General features: G+C 34.1%; 1 protein-coding gene across 3 annotated transcripts in view; it reads right to left on the bottom strand.

The window, feature by feature from the left end:
• The window catches only part of LOC149579821 (uncharacterized), a 47,976-nt gene that overhangs the window by 8,732 nt on the left and 23,368 nt on the right, over positions 1-15,876 (bottom strand). For all 3 annotated transcript variants that reach the window (XM_089787153.1, XM_089787168.1, XM_089787163.1), the window contains 5 exons: positions 13,808-14,072; positions 11,787-11,931; positions 10,984-11,702; positions 9,893-10,203; positions 9,739-9,795 (listed from right to left, as the gene is read on the bottom strand). In XM_089787153.1, the coding sequence (XP_089643279.1) occupies positions 9,739-9,795; positions 9,893-10,203; positions 10,984-11,702; positions 11,787-11,931; positions 13,808-14,072 (1,497 nt within the window). The remainder of the gene's footprint in view (positions 1-9,738; positions 9,796-9,892; positions 10,204-10,983; positions 11,703-11,786; positions 11,932-13,807; positions 14,073-15,876) is intronic.

The following is a 15,876-nucleotide window of genomic DNA, read 5'->3' as shown; positions in this document are numbered from 1 at the left end:
TCGATTCACCGATTCACAAAAAATCGTTTGGCTTGAATCGAATCGCCGAATCGCGTGAATCGCATGAATCGCCGTGATTCTTGGAACTATGGTCTTGGGACAATAGGGAACTAGAAAGGAGAACTCGTGGTTTATGACTGCTACCCTCAACTGCACCTCCACAACATCAGTGATTTCAAAATTGCTAACGATGTATTTCCCATATGTAAGGTGAGGTTATTGCAGGGGAACTCACTAAGAAGACTATCAAAAGAAGCAGAGGATCTAGTAAAGAAGCATGGTTCATGGTGCATTCAATTTCCCAAATTCACTTACATCTGGATTCTAGGAGGTGTGGTGTGTTCGAAGAAACAGAAACACAAGCATAGGCCAGGGGTTTTGTTTCCATTCAGCCTTGGGAGTGAATTATGCCCAACTCTTCAAGCAGTAAAGACAACATAAGAATTTGAATTCTAATCTTTCCGATTATATCATGGGAGAGCACAGTATGATCTCCACCATCAGAATAAGAGAGCATATGGAGTACAGTACAGGCACATGGAACATATAGAGGATCATTGGCCTAATGCTAGAGACGACATAGAGATAAAAAGATTGTTTTCCAAGATGTCAATTGAGTTAATCAAAGCAAGCAAGTGGATTTAGATTCCTAACCAAGTGGAAGATGATAGGCAATACCTCCAACCTAATTATGAGATAGCAAAGAAGGATGGTATTCCCAACATTGATTGGAAAGACAAAAGTGAGGTAAGTTTGGATGCAGTAATGGTAACAGTTAGAACGTTCCCTGAAGTTTGGTTGCAGAAACAGATAGCTCAACTACAAGTGAGGAGGCTTCTATAGACTCATGAACTGATGAAGGATGTAATTGAACCTGAGGAGGAAACATCTGGGCAACCACAGGGGATGAGTACTGGATTTAAGGGTCAGAATAGTGAGAGAGGCAGCAACAGGCCTTCCCAAACCAAGGATAAGGAAAGAGATGAAACAATTAATCAGGAGCCACAAAAAAAGAAACAAGGCATCCAGCGGCAGTCATGGCATTAAGGCAAACATTGGAGAATGAAGTTTCAGTAGCATATGAGTCAGCAGCTAGTAAGAGATCTAGCTACATCCTGTTGGATCATGGTGAGCAAGAGGTGGATTCTCCCCTCCAGCAGGACAAAGAACATCAAGATGAAGAGATTGAGATTATTGATTTGGAGGCACAATCAGAAGATGGTAAAATTCAGCCACATGAGGTGGAAGCAAATCAAGAAATCAACAAGTTCAAGAACAAAACCAAGAAGAAGAGAACAAAGAGTATGAACTAGGAGAGATCACAGCACTAGCATGGCTACTGAATTGAATGATGACGAGACAAGTTAGAATTAAGCAAACGTTGATAGTGTGGAACAGATAGTGAGGAGAAATTATGATGAAAAGGATAAAGTGCCAGTCAAGAGATTCTATCAAGTTACAAAAAGTGCTTCAGGTACTCGTGTTGGTCAAGTCGCAATTCCACGGGTGGACAAGGTGATAGTGAAGGTTTTTCCAAGGCACTGTGACATAGAAGAGTTCGAATTGGAGCAAACTACCAGGAAATAGGATGTTGAAGAAGCTCACGGGTCTATTCCAGCTTTAGAGGACAGAATAATCAAGGACTGGGAAAGAAAAAAAAGTACAAAGAGGAAAACAAATGGTGGAAAGAGACCCTTAGACAGATAATGAATCCGCTTCAGTGAGCTGATTTAATTTTCATTCCCCCCATGCCTAGTTTTAGCGCATCTATGGTAGAACTAGGAGTGGAACTTACGGGACAAGAAGCAAAAAAAAAGGTAGCATCGGTATTAGAAGAGGCAAACATGTCCGTTAAAAGGTTTATCAAGACTTTTAATACCATGCACTCCCTTCAAGAGATATTGAAACAATGTGAGGATTTCTCATCCAATCAAGAGGAAACTTTTTCCCACTTACAGGCTCTCATGGAGGTACCACTGCATACACAGATAAAGGGTCAAGTATTGGAAAGAGGACAAAAGGTTGATTTCGCAACGTGACATCAATCTCACAGGGGTGATGTACTCAAACAGATAGAATCAGATTGCTTGGCTAAGAAAGATGCCATTATCGAGGTAAAAAATGACATATTGGGTTATGTGAGAACCATATTTCACTTGGAGGTAGATAATAATCAGAATATAAGTGTGTAAGAACTGCAAAGAAAGGTGAAAGAAGTCTATTTCATGGAAGGGAATCCCCTCATGTTTGAGCATTTGGATGCAGCTGCAAAATTTGTGGGCTTCATTACTGTGTGTAATGCAGCTGATTGGAAGAAAGCATGTGCTACTTTTCCAAGTTAAGTGCGATATTATAAATATAGGCTTGGATTAATGCCAAGCGTCCACAGGAGCTCAATCAAATTGTGTCCAAGTTCAGTGATTGTGAAAGAGAAAATGATGATGGACACAATTCCCAAGATGATGACTTGATGTAGGCCCACATGGCCCTGATTTGCTCATTGGTTACTAAATAAATGTTTGATTATGATTGTCCCATTTGGCACCAAGTGGTATAGGGCGCACACAGCCTTCTTTCTAGCTGGCTCTTAGAAGCATTTGAATTTTTTTATCAGTCTATTAGTTGGTGGTTTCTTCTACAAGCTCTCTCTTCTCACTGGTTCGTTTGTTGGTGCATCTTATCTACTGGTTATGCTTATTCTATTTTCTCACTGGTCCTTGAAAAGAAATGTAATTTTCTATTGGCCCTTATGATGGTGCCTGATTGTAATTGAGTGAGCATTTAATATTTGTAGCTATGGTTATGGAAATCGTAATTAATACTTATGTTGAGTGAGGATTTAATATTTGGCATTCATCTTGAAACATTAACTATTTTGTCTTGCATGTTGTAGTGGAACAAAACTCGCATCAACACCACCAAGCCCAAATTAAGGCCTTCAAAACCACTCAAAACTTCTTCTTGCACCCAATTTCTCAATTTAATCACTTAAAAGAGAAATCAGGCATTTGGCAGTTTTTTATGAGGGATATTTGCTCCCCAAGTGTTATGTGAGAAAATGTCAGAGGTGTACATGCATTTATTGGGAAAAGTCATTTTTTTTTACTATTTTTTCCAAGAAGAATTATGTTATTTTTGTATTTCACATTTCAATGTGTTTGGCAAGTTTTTTTTGTCAATCCTGCCAAGTTTTGGAAGCACTCGCAAAAAGTCAATAATTATTTGCCAGAAACGCAGACAGTTTTCTGATGAATAAATATGGGAAAGATTCTATGTTTTAATCCATTCTGCTTTGAGGTTGTCATTGAAGGTTGGTTTGTAATGTCCCCCTTTTGGGACAATCATCTTGCCATAAAATCACTAGTTTAATTATTCTTAGAAACGTAATATAGTTAGAAGTATATCTTTACCAATAAAAATTTTTTATCAAAGACTGATCCTGATTTAGATCTTGCAATCATGTAAGAAAACATTTTAATATAAATCATAACACAAATTATTTCTATTAGGATTATCCGATTAGGGTCCAACAAATAATATAAGTGCATGTATATCAATAAAAAAAAAGTTCATGTATATCAATAATCATCTTAATCTATTAAGACAAATTGTGCAATAGCTTTTAAATTTTGGAACCAAGCCATCAATAGTTCCAATTAACATAGTAAGGTTTGCAAAGGAAAAATCAGGAAGGATGCCTAGAGACTGCGAAGCCCAATTAAGCCCAAGAGTGCATAGCATCCAACTAAGGCAACTCGCCCCTTTGCCCACAAAATGCAAGAACAAATATTAAAGAATATTATATGGGTATTAGATAAATATTAATTTCTATCTAACAAATATGAAAGGGCTATTTAAACTCATGTAATATATTTGAGAATGAATTATATATATTACTATGAGTAAAAGTATTTAATTATTCTAAAATGATATTTCATTTATTCATTAAGAAAATATTATAAGTAGATAATGTTTATTGAAATAAATTAATATTTCATACAAGACTTTATAGAGTTTCTTATGATAAAGGATCACAAATTTCTTGTATCAGTACCAGAAATGGGACTTCTCCCATTTGGCTGACACAATGACGTAGACCACAAACTTCTTGTATCAGTATCAGAGATGGGTCTTCTCCTATTTGGCTGATACAATGAAGTAGATTATGAACTCTTAGTGCTAGTATCAAAGAGGGGTATAAAAACCATTTGGCTGACATAATAGAGATGAATGCATGGTATTGGTGTTAGAGATGGGAGTAATACCTATATGGCCAAATACTATTTAACTAAAACCTCTATAATGTTGGTATACAAGAATTATCTCCATCTGACCAACATGCCCGAGTAAGTATAATGGTAAGAATATTCTAATTATGTCAACATATGCATATGTGAACCTTAAGGGGTGCACTTTAGACAAGACGGTTGAATAACTAAGATTTAGGAAACCCAATCTAGAGACATCTTTAAGGTTGGGGTTAAATTAGAAAGGTGGAATAGTATTTGTTGTTATTATTATTCTAACATTTATTTTGCAGGTGTTAATTGTCCCAAGCTAACCCTATTAGTGGGGACATTGCAGTGACCTACTTAATTTTAGAAAAACTCAGGTCACTGAGGAAGATCGTTCAGCCCAATTAAGCTCAACAGCATGCAACATACAACTAAGTCAACTTGACCTGTGTCCCACAAATGGCTAGAATATCTGACTAAGGCAATTCCATCATTTGGGGTGACCTAATTAATTTGTGGGAATTGTTCTACTGCCTCTCCCTAACATATTCCCATGTGATTGCTTGTGGGAATAAAACATAGATAAAAGTATTTATCAGTTAAAGAAACATAAGAAAATTACAAAGATTATTAACATCTTGCTAAAAGATATTTAAAAAGAATAGATATAGAATAACATTTAACCACATCACATATACTAAACATACATATCAAACATATTCTCATGCATACCACAATATTTACTATTTTGAATTATGGCTGTATTCTGAAATGCAAATGTCTTCACTCAATACAGAATTTGTTTTTCTACATTTTATACTTTTATGTTTTTATGAAAAGAGACAACCTTTGGAGGATGCTAACCTTTGAGAACGATCATGAAAGAAGAATTTCTCATCAACTACAAATGAATACATTTACAATATATAGATATAGACTTCCTCAAAGCAAAAATTGGAGGAAAAAGGGAATATAACTGAAAAAGTTAAATTTTAGTTAACCTGCAAACATTGGATTTAGTTACAAAAAGAACTTGTAGATGCATAAAGAAAAACTTTAGAACAAGAATGAGTTGCAAGAAGTTCTCATTAACTACAAATGAATACATTTACAATATATAGATTTCCTCAAAGCAAAAGGTGGAGGGAAAAAGGAATAAAACTGAAAAGTCAGAGATATTCCTTAGTTACCTTGAAAACTAAGCAACACCAACTTTATCCAAAATATCAAGGATAAAACAAGTTGAAAGGAAAGAGGAAAGAGGGAAAATCCTGTGGAAAGAACCCCCCCTCAAAACATGCACTAGAAAAACACTTAGTTGCCAATTCATGCAATGAATCCAATTTGGGCACGTGAATCGGATCCATGGATTCGGGATTTTCCCCAATTATGATTTGTGTATGTATATGTATATGTACATATACATATATATATACATATATATACATATATATATATATATATATATATATATATACACACACACACTAAAAAACTTCAAACTAGCAACTATGGGAGGGCAAAATGAGAGCAAATGAACTTGGATCATAAATAAAAGACGGATCCACAGGCAAGATAAAGGATCTTGCACTATTCCAAGCCCGAATCCGGATCCGGATCCGGTCTATCTAGGATGAATTCGGCAACTAAGGAAAAACATCCTCTGAGATGACTGTCAAATGATAATTGCCATGGTGTTGAATGAAGAAACTTTTTGTAACCAAGATAAAGATCAAAATCAATCTGCATGAGTGCCCCCAACAACACTACTCGAACAAGCAAAACATCTGTCAATCAAAGATATAAAAGACAACACTCTGCATACGCACTCCCAAACAATGAATAGATGACAAACAAAGCCAAAACATCTATCTCAAGGATGCAGATGACACATGAATTTGTATGACCCTAATGACACTACTTAACCATGCAAGAACAAATTGCTAGTTGATGATATAAATGTCAATTGTCTACAAAAGTGATCAAAAATGGAACCAAAGAAGCATCAACACAAACAATAGAAATCCTCTCCGTAATATTGAAAGGAAAAAACATGACAAGTCCACTAAAATGGTGTGCCACTAAGAGAATGATCTTGGCATGCTTGTGAGGAATAGCAAATTTTGGATCAACCTTTGTTGCCATTACTATTTGATTTAAGCCTCTACTTATGAGTTGAAGAAGAATTTCATGAGTTATTTTTTTGAAATTTTTTTCTCAAAATTGTGCATCTGTACTTGTACGGCCTGGAGAGAAAAAATTTGTCCCAAATACTTTTGTGAGCGAAACAGATCAAATTTTATAACAAAACTCGCGGAAACAGCCTCTTGGATGCAACCATGAGGTATGCTTTCACTCAATAGCATAGGTATTCCCTAGATCAAAAAACACAAACCCCAAACCCTCAAAGCTCCAAAAAAAACTTCAAAACATGAACAAAAAGCAACAGGTTTTAAGCTTTAATTCCATGTAGACCTAGTGAAAAATCAACTTCATAGAGCCCAAAGAACACCTACATGCAAGAAACCTAACACAACAGACGAATAGAGACAAAAAGCAGAATGGTTTTGATGATATGAGATTTTATTATCCAAAGAGGGAATGAATAAAATACAATAAGATCAATGCTTACAAAAGGAGATCAAAAATACCCTAAAGAGGTGAATTTAAATATTATAATAATTATTAAATACCTAAAACACCTAACTAAGTTACTCTTAAGAATGGAATAAAACATGACTTAATTAAAACAATTAAGTGAAATACCTTTTACTCTAACATGGCAGTAATATCCAACTAAGACAATTCCATCATTTGGGGTGACCTTAATTTCAGAGAATCCGGGTTATTTATGAAGATCATTCAGCCCAATTAAGCTCAACAGCATGCAACATCCAACTAAGAGAACTTGACCCATGGCCCACAAATGGCTGGAATATCTGACTAAAACAATTCCATCATTTGGGGTGACCTAATTAATTTGTGGGAACTGGTCTACTGCCTCTACCTAACATATCCCCATGTGATTGCTTGTGGGCATAAAGAATAGATAAGTGCATTTATCAGTTAAAGAAACATAATGAAATTACAAAGTTTAGTAACATCTTGGTAAAAGATGTTTAAAAATAATAGATATAGAATAACATCTAACCACATTGCATATACTAAGCATACATATCAAACATATTCTCATGCATACCACAATATTACTATATCGAAATATGGCTGTATTCTCAAATGCAAATCTCTTCACTCAATACAGAATTTGTTTTGATCTTCCTTGATGCCCTCCTCAAATGAGTTCCACATTTTATACCTTTGTGTTTTTATGAAGAGATATGCCTCTTCATAACACTTCTTAAGGATGCCTCTTCAAAAATAGTCTCTTAATGCTACCTCTTCAAACCCAATCTCTTAATGCTACCTCTTCAAAACCAACCTTAACTCCCTCTTCAAAACCAATCGCTGCTTCAGGTGCCTTTGAATATTTTAATTGCTGGATTAGATCATAATATGAGTGTAATTTTTTGCCTTAATAGTAAATACCAATACTCGCAAGTATTTACATTAGCTGCCTCCTAAAATAATAGATTCACTGCTTAGGATATAATGCGCCCCTTAACATTAATCACTGTCATTTAAGTGATCATTACTTCTCATTATCAGGCCTATTTAATTGCTGCATTAGTCAACTCACTGCCTATTTTGTAAGACGATCACTGCCTTCTATCTTTCTTATGAAGATAATCACTGGGTTAATATATTAATAACTACAGAAAATCATGAAATCTTAAAAATAAGAGGATTTTCTTAGCCTTGACACCTTTTTTATGGCAGGGATATGAAGTCAATGCAAAATTTAATAATTACATAACCAATTAGGAGATGCATGAAATACATAGTAGAAAAGCATGTTACATATTAAAAGAAGAATATATGGCAGTACTGAATGAATAATAAACAAGACAAGGCATGCTCTTTGCTATGACATACTTCTATAATATCACTGTGTCCTCTTTAGTATCCTCTTTTACTGCTTATAGATAAAAGGCTAAATTGTAGCAGATAGCCTTGGGAAGTTCTCAATGAATCAAGTAGATTTGGAAAACTACATTTGGTATAAACATAATGACTCTAGACTGAAGTTCCAGACCACATCAGCATTTTCAGTAATATCAAGTTAAGTCTTCCATAGATTTACTATCTAACTGCAGTTACCAGTTACTTTTCACATTTTAATTATTTATACATAAAAACATAAAAGACTCTTTAATCTAACATCCTTCTTTGTGGATAAATCATTCTCCCATAATAATAATAGGAAAAGGATGATTACAGTAATTAGTCACATAAGACATGCTTGTATATGAAATCAGCTAGTATATGAAAGGCTCAATCAATCCTCACACTAGGTTATCAATGATAACAAAGAAATGTCAGTACAGATTGCAAATACCATTTGAAAGGGTATTTTCTGCTAGACATCATTCATAGCCTCAAGAACTCCTTCCAGCAAGCAGCAAAAGCCTGAATGTTTCCAGGAAACATCCACATGCTAGAAATGTCATTTGAGCATCTTCCTTCACTGGCTTTTGTTACTTTGCTCCTTATATCACCTGGTAATTCTGATCCATTTTGATTGCTTATTCTATATTTCCCTATATTTATCTCTTGACCAGCATTTGCCATAACTCATCCACATTTGGTAATATGTGTGATGACTACAGATGATTAGTTAGCAAGCTAGCAACTATTTATCCAAGTTTCTATTTATAATGTATACATTATTATCTAAAATGCAGATCTTATCTTCTTTATAAGCTCAAAAATAAAATTGTTTGTAATAAATTCATAGTTTAATATGCAATTCTGTTTCAATTTATTTTTTATGTACAAATATAATAGTTTCATGAGAAAAATTATACCGCCTTTGGCACTTCCTAAATTGAGTGTCATCGCTAAACACATCCATGACCCCTTTGTTACAGAAATGCTTGAAATGCTTTCACATTTCTGATAATCTTGGCAGAAAAGAGTAAAAGCAATTTTTGAACATGGCAACCACAGTTCCTGTTACTTTCACGCACACTCAACCTCAACCTCATGATGGTCAAACCTGGGAACTGTATAGTTAAAGTTTATACCCAAAAATTTCCAAAAAATTGACACTCTACTGAATAAATATTAATATTTGCTTTACCAAAATGCAGTTGAGGACATAGAAAGGAAGCAGGGAAAAAGAGTAAAACTAAGTTTTTTAACTGATCATTTTAGACTATCCACTTTTAAAATCCTGCATTTTTTATTTAAAAACCAACAAATTAAATAGAACTTAGAATGCTAACCATGATTTGCTAATGCATGTGTGTCCTGCTACTATGGTATGTTTATATGTACATATATATAGATACATAAACATACATACCATCATCAGGATTGTAAAAATAAGCATTATTACAAAATTTTAAAAAATTGTAAAATATACTTTCCATAATCTGCTTACTTAGTATGCTGTAGCAATCATCATCTAGTGGAACTGCGTCTGCATCCAGCCTTTTCTCTGCAAGCAAGATAACAGAACAACTGAGACCCCTGCAAATAAGCACATCATAATTTTTTATTCTTCAACTCTAATGGAAATAAAAACACCATAGTACCATAAAAAGAAAACAAGGGGTGGCGGGACATATATGCAGACAATTCCACCATGCTTTCAACTTTCTTTCTCCGTTTGCGTTGAAAGACTTGATGTCTGTAATCATGATCTCTTTGAGGGGAAGTTATTGTTGTCATTGCATCTATAGTTTGTCTTCCTCCTTTCTGTTGCTTCTTAGCCTGCACATCTGCTAATAGGTGGTCATATTTTGCGGCTCGGGCTTGAAGCTCCTTAACCCGTAATTCCAGCCATTGGCACCGCCATTCTATACACCGCCTATTATCTTTCCACTCATCACTTAATGCCTTTTTCCTGATAAAAGAAAAGAAAACAGAAAGAAATGTACATTTAAAACGTTTATTAATAGATGAACTATCATTAAAGGTAAAAAAACAAATAAGATTTACCAATGTGAACAGTTATAACTAATCTACTGAACCTATGTCTTAAGTTATTGCAAACCCATTCACTTAAGCAGATTTCCAAAGCATTATTCACATAAATATACATAATTTTGTGTGCTCTGCATAGGCTTATGTTGTTGGTGCATGTACAATTATAGTCATTATAGCATATGCTGAAAAATCTTAGTTTTAATATTCAATACTTCATAGACTTTCTTAGTTAACCTTATCAAACTAAATAGAGGCTAATTTGCACTGCCTCCTTCCTTTGAGCTGAGCTTTGCTGCTATCACTACATGAATTCATCACAAATTAGATATGAAAGATTGTCCATTATTATTGTTTTTGCATCAGATGGTGTGATTCAGCTAGCTCTAACTATTTTCCTACACAAAAGCCAATGTGCATTTACAATTCAGCATATTTATAATTTGGAAAATGAGTTATGCATGATTTCATAAACTCCAACATAATGTCAAGTATTTTACTTATCAATACAGTGTTTTCTTTATTAAGAGATTATAAGCTTACTAACAGATATTTCAATATATTAAGCACAAGGTACTGAAATACTTCTCCATCTTCAACTAGATCCCCCCATTTAAAGACTGCCATCAAATTCAACTAGAACTTTCCAATTCAATAAAAAAAAATAAACCCAAATTGATATGGGAAGCAGCTCAAGTACCTCTTTCGGAATCCACCAGAATCATATTCTGGAGCAATTGATGCTCCATTCCCATTCCGCAATTCTGACTCCACTTCAGCAGCATCATACATCTTACAACCTGAATCATCATCATCAACATTGTCAACCTCTGTATCTCCGAAAGAACTTGAACATTCAGTGGCATGATTGATAGAATTGAATCTGATTCCATCTCCAGTGCAATCCAAGATTTCCACATTTAAGTCATCTACTTCAGTGTTGGCCTCAATCATATCAAATGTAGGTTCAGCATTTGATCTGCATTCATCTTGCTCTTGAACATACATCCTATTTTGTGTGCACAACAAAGTAGATCCAGAAAAATTTTGGAAACTCTCATCTAGAGGGGGATCAGTCATGTCACTGCTTCCAAGTAGATTGACAGACTTCTGATTGGAAATATTATTGCATTTCTCATGTAATACATCAGCAAGTTCTTTGTTGCTTCCTAAAATACCGCATTGTCCCTCTTGATGACCCATATTTTTTATTCTATAATGGCCATTGTTAGAATCTTCATGACCACAAGATCTCCTGTGCTCCAATTTTGCGTGAAGACCAAAAAATTTAATTGCTCTATCTGCATATTGATCTAAATACCTTTTACCTTTGTCCAATAAAGTAATTGCAGCTTCCCAAATTATAGAGCCTTTCTCTTGATTATTCATTGCGTTGTGACAGATGTCCTCAAAATCATCCTGCATAAACATATCAACATTTAAATGATAGAATATTGTAAAGGAAATGAGAAAATTGTAATAAACAAATGAAGAGGAGCATACCACAAGTGACCTCCATGTTTTGTAGTATTTTGACTGGATTTTTTCACGCATTGCTGAAAAGCATGCATTGTTTCTATTATTCTTTGAACGGTCTACTGCAAAACATTTGTCCATGGGATTGGAGAAGAACCCATTCTGATCCAGGCTGTTCCAAACATGCAAAATCAGTTTTACAAATTAGTCATTAAAATATCCTAGATTTGAAAACTAAAAACTTTAGTTAAACTTCAATTGTGAATTACTTCAGGATTCAACTTTGATTTTTCACAAATCGCAAAAAGGAGTCTAAAACAAAATTCACTTGAAACTTATCGAGATTTATTTGAGAAACGCTCAAGTTTTTAACAAAGTAACAATTCTTGTAAGGCCTTTATGGAACATATTAGATGCATCTAGCCCATCCTCCTTGAAATGAAAACCCACTTCTCCACATTCAATATTCCCTCACATGAAGATAAGCCATCTAATGCCAGTGCCCAGGTATTTATACAAAATAATATATTTGACAAATGGCAGACCTACCATCAAAAACATGGTAAATGATATAACAAAAAGCTGATACATCACAATTTGAAACAGAGCAAGATATAAATTATTGAAGAAAATCATAGAACATGCATTCAAAACAGACACAAAATTACATGTGAAAACACCATATCCCTACATATTAGTCATGAAATATCCTAGACTTTCAAACCAATAGCTGTTACCAAATACCCATTGTTAAAAATTTTAAGAAGGGCCTAATACCATCTTGCACAAGAACACTCCTCCAAATATCTTTTAAAAGAGAACATTTTTTCTTGTCAGATGCATTAAGCCAAGCACAAATCCCAAGCCTTATATAAAATCTGGCCCAAGTTAACACTAAAATAACAAACAAAAAAAGCAGTAGCCTTATTCAATTAATGAAGTAATAAACATGGATTGGAATGGACAATCATTATTCCATTGTCTGACAGTTCCTTCAATGCATAGCAATTAATAACATATTACCAACTTGCACAAGAACACGCCACAAAATGTCTTTGAAAAACACTATTTTTCTTGTCAGGTGCATTAAAGCCAAGCACATATCCCAAGCCTTAAATAAATTCTGCCAAAGCTAGTGCTAAGATAACAAACAAAAAAAGCAGTAGCCTTATTCAGTTAATAAAGTGATAAACATAGATTGGAATGTGCAATGATTATTCCATTGTCTGACATTCCCTTCAATGCATAGCAATTACTAACATATGTAATATTTTGAAATTTATTTTAGAAAAAAATTGGGTCACTAATACCCCACTGCGATTTCACATACAATTCATCTTAGCATCATTGTTGCCTTATGAAACAATAATGCTTTAAGTGACATTTTGAAATTTGTTTTAAGGAAAAATCAACAGAATTAAACCTCGGTTAAGAATTTATGCACAATGGTCATTACAGCACTAGTGCCCCCTTAATAAACAATTATTGCTCCATTGTCAATTGTTGGCCTTTCTGCTCAACTATTGCTTCATAGTATTTGCACAAAACTCACCAGTAAGCTGCATACATAATGTTATGGTGCTATCATGAAAAGATAAACTAGACAAATGTTTATCATGAAAAGATAAAAATGGGTCAATGAGTTTGACTCAAAAATCACACAGTTAAATCCTGATAGCAATATCACAATTTGACTTGCTGTGGAAATTATCTCCTACTTATCAAATCTAGAAATTTTAAATCAGTTGTAGCAATTAAGCATTAACATTTTTTCCTGTAAAAAATGACTTTGGAGTCGATTAACATTGTTGTTCCTGAAACTTGGAAGGGCAGTGATTCAGTGAACAGACAAAACGAAGGGAAAGCAAATATATATTAAAAATTAAAATTAGAATAAATCAGGTATACCGTATAGTTAAACATATTGATCGATAATCTTATTTAGCTTCTTCCAGAAAACATAAAATTTTATCTCTCATCTTTATAAGCTTGAACGATTAAACAGATGTTGACTTTATACTTCAAAAAAAAAGAGATAATTTGATTACCTTGCAAGCCCTTCAAGAATTTCAGTCAAATAAGCTCCATTGTCACCAAACAAGCCATCTCTGGGCAACTCCTTCAACAAGATTTCATTACTGTTTATTTGAGTAAAGCTTCCAGATGTTAGATTTTCAGGACTGCTGCCAGTAACAACCTTGTGAAACATATGCTTTCCTTTTTCTCTTGTCACTTCTTGCTTTGCCTTCTTCTCTGATGTCTCTAATGTAGACGAAAATGGACCTTTGGCAGTAGGACATTCTTGTACAGTTGCTGCAGCAAATTCACTATGTTAGAAAAGCTACACAAGCCCAATCACTGATTAAAACAAATGTTTCAAGGTGAAAAACAGATGATTTTGAAGCCTTATTTATGTGTATTAAAATATAAATCATATTAAAAATGTTTCCTAAATGAATATTCTATTCAAATAAATTCTTCAAAATACAGTTACATGTAGCTCTAATCAAACTTCTATGTTAAAATGATTAGATTTATTGTAGACTATATTAAGAATGCAGATTACTATTATTTCCACAACAGTTCCGAAACACTATTGATAAGTTCTGATTATTGTATGTGTAAGACTGAATATGGAAGGAGATTAACTCTCAGAAAGGCTATACACTTTCGATATTTGTGATGTCAAATCAATATTAAGAAATACTGATCATGAATTTACAGAGTCTGAATTTTATCTACAAGAGCAGAGCATTTATTGATTTTGATGCATCTCTTGCTTTGATCGGTTAGATATAAGTATTAATCCAAAAGGCAAAAAGCCAATAGTCATGTCATGAGAGGACATGTCTCATGTCCATTCATGACATGACTGTTGGTATAAATAATAGTTAACATAATACAAACCAATTTAGTTAACCAAAACATGATCAAGACAGATTGCCAATCAGTATAGACATGGATAGATCATCTTGCTCGATTCTAGTATGTCTTAACGAAATGCATTTGATCATTTCCTGATCAATATTATGCAAGATATCATTACTCGATCATCAAGAGAAAATATAATCTGGTAGTACAGATTTCTGCATACTTAGTTTGATATGAATAGTGTTGATAAATGCTTATGTCAATTCAAGACAAAGAATTCTTGTATCTGATTGTAGCTATAATATATCAACACTCCCTCTTAGCTAAGGAAGATAACAAAGTATAGATCACTTTAGATATCACCTAACTCGTGATATCAAGGAGTATAGAGAACATCAAGTCATGTGACATTCTTATATCCCGGTTATGGTATGTGCATTGACATCACATCTCATGATGTCTACCATAACATATCATGCCATGTCCATGCATATTACATCAAATAAGATCCACCACAATTATCTCATAGAGAACATGTTACTACACAACTGATATGAAGTCCGCATGATATCTATCAATAAGTCCAAGCAATGTTAACTATCAAGACATTTCCATGAATATCAAGTCAGCATGATATCCATCATGATAGTGAACATTGTAAAGTCGTCACCTTACAATGTTGAATACAAATGTATAATATCAGAAAGATCATCACCTTTCAGTAATGTACACACGAGGCCCATAAAGTCATAGACTCACGCATATGACAATAAAAGATTTTATATGGAGACACCATGGATTCTCTCACATAGTGTTGTAATGGTGTCACAAATATGACATCCACCATGAACCATATCAAAGGATGGATCCACTATGGCTTTCACCTCAAACTTCTCTCTCAAAGGAAATAATATGTAAGGATACAAAAAATAGATCATCCATGCTGAAGTTCCTTTTCAGCTAATGCTTTATTCTCCATTGTATCAAGCTTGTCCCAGAAGTACACAAAACTTCTCTCTAGTGTGAGGCTTGCCGAGAATGTTGGTCATCTATTCTTGAGTGATAATGTACCTCAATTGAAAGTTAGAGAAACCATCTCAACATGGTCTACTCCCTCTGAATCAATATCATTTGATGTCAACAGTTGTAGATCCTTAAGCTGATCCCTCTATCATAGAGGCATGTGCTGTTCATATACTCCAAACCTGAAAAATATCTTTTCCAATAGACTCATCATCGAGCACAT

Source organism: Cupressus sempervirens, chromosome 1 (assembly GCF_028749045.1).
Source record: "Cupressus sempervirens isolate cs-2001-9-10 chromosome 1, ASM2874904v1, whole genome shotgun sequence".
Lineage (NCBI taxonomy): Eukaryota > Viridiplantae > Streptophyta > Pinopsida > Cupressales > Cupressaceae > Cupressus > Cupressus sempervirens.
This window is presented reverse-complemented; position numbering and strand designations above follow the sequence as displayed.